The sequence below is a fragment of the Palaemon carinicauda genome, chromosome 19 (assembly GCF_036898095.1).
Source record: "Palaemon carinicauda isolate YSFRI2023 chromosome 19, ASM3689809v2, whole genome shotgun sequence".
NCBI lineage: Eukaryota > Metazoa > Arthropoda > Malacostraca > Decapoda > Palaemonidae > Palaemon > Palaemon carinicauda.
This window is the reverse complement of record NC_090743.1, coordinates 2,397,544-2,405,838: the sequence shown is the minus strand read 5'-3', so window position 1 is coordinate 2,405,838 and position 8,295 is coordinate 2,397,544. Positions and strand designations below refer to the sequence as shown.

The following is an 8,295-nucleotide window of genomic DNA, read 5'->3' as shown; positions in this document are numbered from 1 at the left end:
ATCATTGCTATATTTTTCTATGGCCTGGCTGTTCTAAGTGGAACCATCATATTTATAGCATTCACTGTTAAAAAAAAAAGTAATTTTATTCTCCGTAAAAATATACTGTTCTCAGCCGTATTTCAGTAAATTACAAGCGAACGTAATTTCACCGTACTTTGTTCTTATATTTTACGGTTGGTGATCGTAATATCACTCCTTTACGTCAATATATCCGTTTCTATAACGGTGAAGAAACTGGAATAAATGTTGCCGGCCATTTACCGTTTTTTTTAATGCAAATTTTTAGCAGTGTGGATTTAAGACAACCGTAAGTTTTGTTCTAAGTGGAACAAGTGGATATGGGTACTTGGCTATATCCAATTGAGACACATCAACAGATTATGGTAGCTGATAATATGCGTATTACATGCACTAAAAGTTTAAAGATTTAAAGTCGCTCATGAATGGCAGAGGCAAGGGACAGTGACATTGCCCTGTTAAGCAGGACAATGCCCTAGAGACTGACTATATATATTATATGATCTGCGCCCAAGCCCCCTCTCCATCCAAGCTAGGACCAGGGATGACTCAGCAGATATACCTATAGGCTCCCCAAAACCCCCCAAAACTTTAGCGCACAACGATGGTAAGGTTGCAGACGCTAAAGGCATTAACTATAGTCAATTCTTTTTAGTGAGGCAGAGTTGCACCGACTCGTAGAGATGCCCTTTTAGCTCGGAAAAGTTTCCTTATCGCTGATTTGTTGGACAAAATAATTCTAATCAATCAGAGAGCAGGAAACTTTTCCGAGCTAAAAGGGCACCGCTGCGAGTCAGTGCAAATGCCCCTCATTAAAAGAATTGAGTATAGTCTGAGCGGGTTTCGAGCCCTAGTCTGGCAAACGCCAGGCAGAGACGTTACCAATCAGGCCTGTTTAAGTAAAGCTATTGGAATCTGATAAAGTAATATCACTAACATCATCTTCAATTGGACGACTGTAGTCTTGGACTCTGTGCCGGTCGTCCAACCCTGAAGAGTAAAGGTAGGCAAGACCCATCTGACCCTCGTCTCTCCCAAGGTAGCCCACTAGGCCGGTGAAACTCCCGTTTGGTAGCGGAAGTCCCCAATCTGAGGAAAGGAAATTATCATTTTCAAAACGCAATTTTGTAAAATAAGGAGAAAGTTAACCACAACTTGCGAAAGTATGACTTGGTAAGGTGTTATGCGGAGTTGAGGATACATAGATACATACATCACTTTCTCTGTTCATATATATATATATATATATATATATATATATATATATGATTTTATATATGTATATATATATGTATATATATATATATATATATATATATATATATATATATATATATATACATATATATATAGATATGAATATATATATATATATATATATATATATATATATATATATATATATATATATATATATATATATATATATATATATATATATATATATATATATATATATATATATCTCGCCGCCTCTTACACTATGAAACTATTTCTGTACAACTATCAATATTAAGAAATAATTATACCATTTTAGAGAGACTTAAAGGAAGAGAGAAAGAAGACAACTCTACCTTGTTCTATATCGACGAAGACGAGCGTGTAGTTAAACAACTTAGCCAGAGTTCGCACTATGGTTAGATCCCGCCCATATTTGCCAATGACGTTTCCCTTCTCGTCCCGTTCGTAAAACATAATGGGTCTCCATTCGAACACAAACACCTGTGAAAAGAAAGATTTATTAATCTGCCGAGGCTCTCTCTGTTTCATTATTCCATATTCCTCCATGTTATAAACTCTACCATGTACAGTAGGCCTGTTTTGGTGTCCTTTCAATAATGGTTAAGATGCTACACAGTTAAAAAAAACCGTGATTTTAATCGGAAATTCTCCGTAAAATTATACTGTTCTCACCCGTTTTTCAGTAAAAAACAGGCGACCGTAATTTTACCATACTTTGTTCTGATATTTTACGGCCTGGTGACCGTAATATCAATCATTTACGTCAATATATATGTTTTTAAAAGGGTAAAATTCTTGGAATAAATTTTGCCAGGCATTTACCGTTTTTTTAAATACAAATTTTTAACAGTGTAAGGGATGAACAAAATCTCTAATATTTTCTATACCTTCCACTGGGTTACTGATGGTACATCTTAATCAATGATATTTTCATAGTAAGAAAGATTCCAAGTGCCCCCAATACTATTTAATCAGTTACATGCAGCAAACACACCTATTATCAATGATGATATGATGATATTTCATTATAAGAAAGATTCCAAATACCACAATACTATTCAATCAGTTACATGCAACAAACACACCTATTATCAATGATGATATTATGATATTTTCATATCAAGAAAGATTCTTAATACCCTAACACTATTCAATCAGTTACATGCATCAAGCAAACCTATTATCAATGATGATATGATGATATTTTTATAGTAAGAAAGATTCTAAATCCCCCAATACTATTCAATCAGTTACATGCAACAATTACACCTATTATCAATGATGATATGATGATATTTTCATAATAAGAAAGATTCTAAATCCCCAATACTATTCAATCAGTTACATGCAACAAACATATCTATTATCAATGATGATATGATGATATATTCATAATAAGAAAGATTCCAAATACCCACAATACTATTCAATCAGTTACATGCAACAATTACACCTATTATCAATGATGATATGATGATATTTTCATAATAAGAAAGATTCTAAATTCCCCAATACTATTTAATCAGTTACATGCAACAAACACACCTATTATCAATGATGATATGATGATATTTTTATAGTAAGAAAGATTCTAAATCCCCCAATACTATTCAATCAGTTACATGCAACAATTACACCTATTATCAATGATGATATGATGATATTTTCATAATAAGAAAGATTCTAAATTCCCCAATACTATTTAATCAGTTACATGCAACAAACACACCTATTATCAATGATGATATGATGATATTTTCATAATAAGAAAGATTCCAAATACCCACAATACTATTCAATCAGTTACATGCAACAAACACACCTATTATCAATGATGATATGATGATATTTTCGTAATAAGAAAGATTCTAAATGCCCCAATACTATTCAATCAGTTTCATGCAACAAACACACCTATTATCAATAATGATATGATGATATTTTCATAACAAGAAAGATTCCAAATACCCACAACACTATTCAATCAGTTACATGCAACAAACACACCTATTGTCAATGATGATATGATGATATTTTCATAATAAGAAAGATTCCAAATACCCACAACACTATTCAATCAGTTACATGCAACAAACACACCTATTATCAATGATGATATGATGATATTTTCATAATAAGAAAGATTCCAAATACCCACAACACTATTCAATCAGTTACATGCAACAAAAACACCTATTATCAATGATGATATGATGATATTTTCATAACAAGAAAGATTCCAAATACCCAGAACACTAATCAATCAATTACATGTAACAAACACACCTATTATCAATGATGATATGATGATATTTTCATAATAAGAAAGATTCTAATACTCCCAACACTAATCAATCAGTTACATGCAACAAACATACCTATTATCAATGATGATATAATGATATCTTCATAATACGAAAGATCCTAAATGCCCCAATACTATTCAATCAGTTACATGCAACAAAGATATCTATTATCAATGATGATATGATGATATTTTCATAATAAGAAAGATTCTAAATTCCCCAATACTATTTAATCAGTTACATGCAACAAACATATTTATTATCAATGATGATATGATGATATTTTCATAATATGAAAGATCCTAAATCCCCCAACACTATTCAATCAGTTACATGCAACAAACTCACCTATTATCAATGATGATATGATGATATTTTCATAATAAGAAAGATTCTAAATTCCCCAACACTATTCAATCAGTTACATGCAACAAACACACCTATTATCAATGATGATATGATGATTATCTTCATAATAAGAAAGATTCTAGATCCCCCAATACTATTCAATCAGTTACATGCAACAAACACACCTATTATCAATGATGATATGATGATATTTTCATAATAAGAAAGATACCAAGTGCCCCAAACACTATTCAATCAGTTACATGTAACAAACACACCTATTATCAATGATGATATGATGATATTTTCATAATAAGAAGGATTCTAAATCCCCCAATGCTATTCAATCAGTTACATTCAACAAACACCTATTATCAATGATGATATGATGATATTTTCATAATAAGAAAGATTCTAATTCCCCCAATACTATCCAATCAGTTACATGCAACAAACATATCTATTATCAATGATGATATGATAATATTTTTAGAATAAGAAAGATACTAAATTCCTCAACATTATTCAATCAGTTACATGCAACAAACACACCTATTATCAATGATGATATGATAATATTTTTAGAATAACAAAGATTCCAAGTACCCCCAATACTATTCAATCAGTTACATGCAACAAACACGTCGATTATCAATGATACATACATACATACATATAACAAGGCACTTCCCCCAATTTTGGGGGGTAGCCGACATCAACAAAGAAACAAAAACTAAAAGGGGACCTCTACTCTCTACGTTCCTCCCAGCCTAACAAGGGACTCACCGAGTTCAGCTGGTACTGCTAGGGTGTCACAGCCCACCCTCCCACATTATCCACCACAGATGAAGCTTCATAATGCTGAATCCCCTACTGCTGCTACCTCCGCGGTCATCTATCCTCACAGTTACATGCAACAAACACACAGATTATGAAAATACTTACCCTAACTTTACCGAGGCGTAGATTACTGACTTTATCTGGGAAGAGATTAGCTTTCCTTGTGAATCTCGTTCCCCACCAATCTGTGACGGGTTGCATCCCTTCACCCCAAAATAGCAGGTTCATATAGAGTTTGAAGTGGTGGTTGACGGGGTCCTGAAGAACACAAATAGTCAGTGAATATATTAGTAAGAAATATATCCATTAGGTTTATTTATTTATTTACATAAGTCCCTCTATAGTTTATATATCAAATATCTGTTTTAATGTTGTTAATGTTTTCAAGATATTTTATTTTTATTTTCATTACTTATATCGTTTATTTATTTCCTTATTTCCTTTCCTCACTGGGCTATTTCTCCCTGGTGGAACCCTTTGCCTTGGCGGGGTCCTGAAGAAATGTATCCATTGGTTTATTTACTTATTTATATAAGTCCTTTTATAGTTTATATATGAAATATCTGTTTTAATGTTGTTAAAGTTCTTGAAATATTTCCTTTTAATTTTCATTACTTATATCGTTTATTCATTTCCTTATTTCCTTATTTCCTTTCCTCACTGGGCTATTTTTCACTATTGGAGCCCTTGGGCTTGTAGCATCTTGCTTTTCTAACTAGGGTTGTAGCTTAGCTAATAATAATAATACATACATACATATACCAAAGGCACTTCCCCCAATTTTGGGGGGTAGCCGACAACAACAAGAAACAAAACAAAAAGTTGTTGTCGGCTACCCCCCAAAATTGGGGGAAGTGCCTTTGGTATATGTATGTATGTAATAATAATAATAATAATAATAATAATAATAATAATAATAATAATAATAATGATAATAATAATAATAATAATAATAATAATAATAATAATAATAATAATAATAAAGTCAGTGAATATTTTAGTCAATATTCTTACCATCCTATCAGTTTAGATTACTTCATAATTGTTATTCGTAATCATGTAAAGGTAATTGAATCCAATTGTGTGAATTAGGTCATTTCAAATATAGAAAAAGGTGACAAAAACCAGCTATGATATTTTGAAAGATTGAATATTCACTTTTATCATTCCAGTTTCCTCATTCATATAGATATATAGGTGTATGAATAGATAGATGTAATAGATGGATAAGATTACCTCAACTACACCAATTATATTTTCCGTCTTCTTGCCTTTTGTCGTGTTCAGGAAGGTTTCCAGAGATTCCAGCGACAATCCTACAATGACAACTCTGTGGAACAGAATAATTTCATTATCATTATAATTATCATTATTAATAACATTGACTGCAAAATAAGGTCACCTCATAGAAACAAAACTATTTTCATATTATCCGTAAGTTTTTGAATATGCACTGTTAGAAAAAACCGTAATTTGAATCGGAAATTCTCTTTAAAAATATACTGTTCTCAACCGTATTTCAGTATAATACAGGTGACCATAATTTTACCCTACTTTTTCATCATCTTTTACGGATTGGTGACCGTAATATCACTCTTTTACGTCAATATATCCATTTTCAAAACGGTATTAATCCTGAAATAAATGTTGCCAGATATTTACCATTTTATTTGATGCAAATATTTAGCAATGTAGATTTAGGAACAGTAGTTCTACTACTAAAATCAGTAAAAAAAAATATATATGAGTATCTCATTACATTTGTCACCCCTTATTGAATTAGAATGATCAACATAAGATTAAAAGCCACATAATTCATAGGAAGATCTACGTGATCACTAATGTATTCAACTCATCTATTGATGTCTATCAAAATCATTATTATTATTATTATTATTATTATTATTATTATTATTTTATATACGGTATATATATATATATATATATATATATATATATATATATATATATACATACATATATATATATATATATACATACATATATATATATATATATATATATATATATATATATATATATATATATATATATATATATATATATATATATATATACAAACATAATTAGCCATACAGTATATATTCTTATATACACATATATATGTATATATATGTGTGTATGATAATAATAATAATAATAATAATAATAATAATAATAATAATAGCCTTACTTGGCTCTGTAGGCCCATTCGAATCTGTTTATGTTTCCAAACTGGAGGAGCATCTCGGGCTCCGACAGAAGAAGAATTGCCCCCTGACAGTTCTTCGACAGCCACTCTATCTTGTCCGATAGGTCCTCCAGAGTGATGAGTTGCAGCACCTGCAAAACGAGAGTGGAAAGCTTTAATAGTGATATTGAACCAGGTGGAAAGGTACTGTTTACTGTAAAACGCGTCAATAGTGATATTGAAACAGGTGGAAAGTTACTGTTTACTGTGAAACTTGTTAATAGTGATATTGAAGCAGGAGGAAAGGTACAGTTTCACAGTAAACAGTACCTTTCCACCTGCTTCAATATCACTATTGACGGGTTTTACAGTAAGGTTGGCCTTAAACCAACCTTACTGTAAAACCCGTCAATAGTGATATTGAAGCAGGTGGAAAGGTACTGTTTACTGTAAAACGCATTAACAGTGATATTGAAGCAGGAGGAAAGGTACTGTTTACTGTATAACGCGTTAATAATGATATTGAACCAGATGGAAAGGTACTGTTTACTGTCAAACGCGTTAATGGTGATATTGAACCAGGTGGAAAGGTAGTGTTTACTGTAAAATGCGTCAATAATGATATTGAACCTGGTGGAAAGGTACTGTTTACTGTAAAATGCGTAATGGTGATATTGAATCAGGTGGAAAGGTAGTGTTTACTATAAAATGCGTTAATAGTGATACTGAACCAGGTGGAAAGGTACTGTTTACTGTAAAACGCGTTAATAGTGATATTGAACCTGGTGGGAAGGTACTGTTTACTGTCAAACGCGTTAATAGTGATATTGAACCTGGTGGGAATGTACTGTTTACTGTAAAACGCGTTAATAGTGACATTGAACCTGGTGGGAAGGTACTGTTTACTGTCAAACGCGTTAATAGTGATATTGAACCTGGTGGGAATGTACTGTTTACTGTAAAACGCGTTAATAGTGACATTGAACCTGGTGGGAAGGTACTGTTTACTGTCAAACGCGTTAATAGTGACATTGAACCTGGTGGGAAGGTACTGTTTACTGTCAAACGCGTTAACGATGATATTGAACCATGTGGAAAGGTACTGTTTACTGTAAAATGCGTTAATAGTGATACTGAACCTGGTGGAAAGGTACTGTTTGCTGTAAAACGCGTTAATAGTGATATTGAACCAGATTGAAAGGTACTGATTACTGTAAAACGTGTTAATGGTGATATTGAATCAGGTGGAAAGGTAGTGTTTACTATAAAATGCGTTAATAGTGATACTGAACCAGGTGGAAAGGTACTGTTTACTGTCAAACGCGTTAATAGTGATATTGAACCTGG

General features: G+C 32.0%; 1 protein-coding gene across 1 annotated transcript in view; it reads right to left on the bottom strand.

Annotated features, from left to right (window-relative positions):
• The window catches only part of LOC137658877 (probable glutamate receptor), an 18,210-nt gene extending 10,802 nt beyond the window's left edge, over window positions 1-7,408 (bottom strand). Inside the window, exons 1-6 of the mRNA XM_068394002.1 lie at window positions 7,346-7,408; window positions 6,952-7,100; window positions 5,994-6,087; window positions 4,863-5,015; window positions 1,596-1,743; window positions 959-1,110 (exon numbers count right to left, since the gene is read on the bottom strand). Of these exons, the coding sequence (XP_068250103.1) occupies window positions 959-1,110; window positions 1,596-1,743; window positions 4,863-5,015; window positions 5,994-6,087; window positions 6,952-7,100; window positions 7,346-7,408 (759 nt within the window). The remainder of the gene's footprint in view (window positions 1-958; window positions 1,111-1,595; window positions 1,744-4,862; window positions 5,016-5,993; window positions 6,088-6,951; window positions 7,101-7,345) is intronic.
• Window positions 7,409-8,295: the final 887 nt, after the last annotated feature.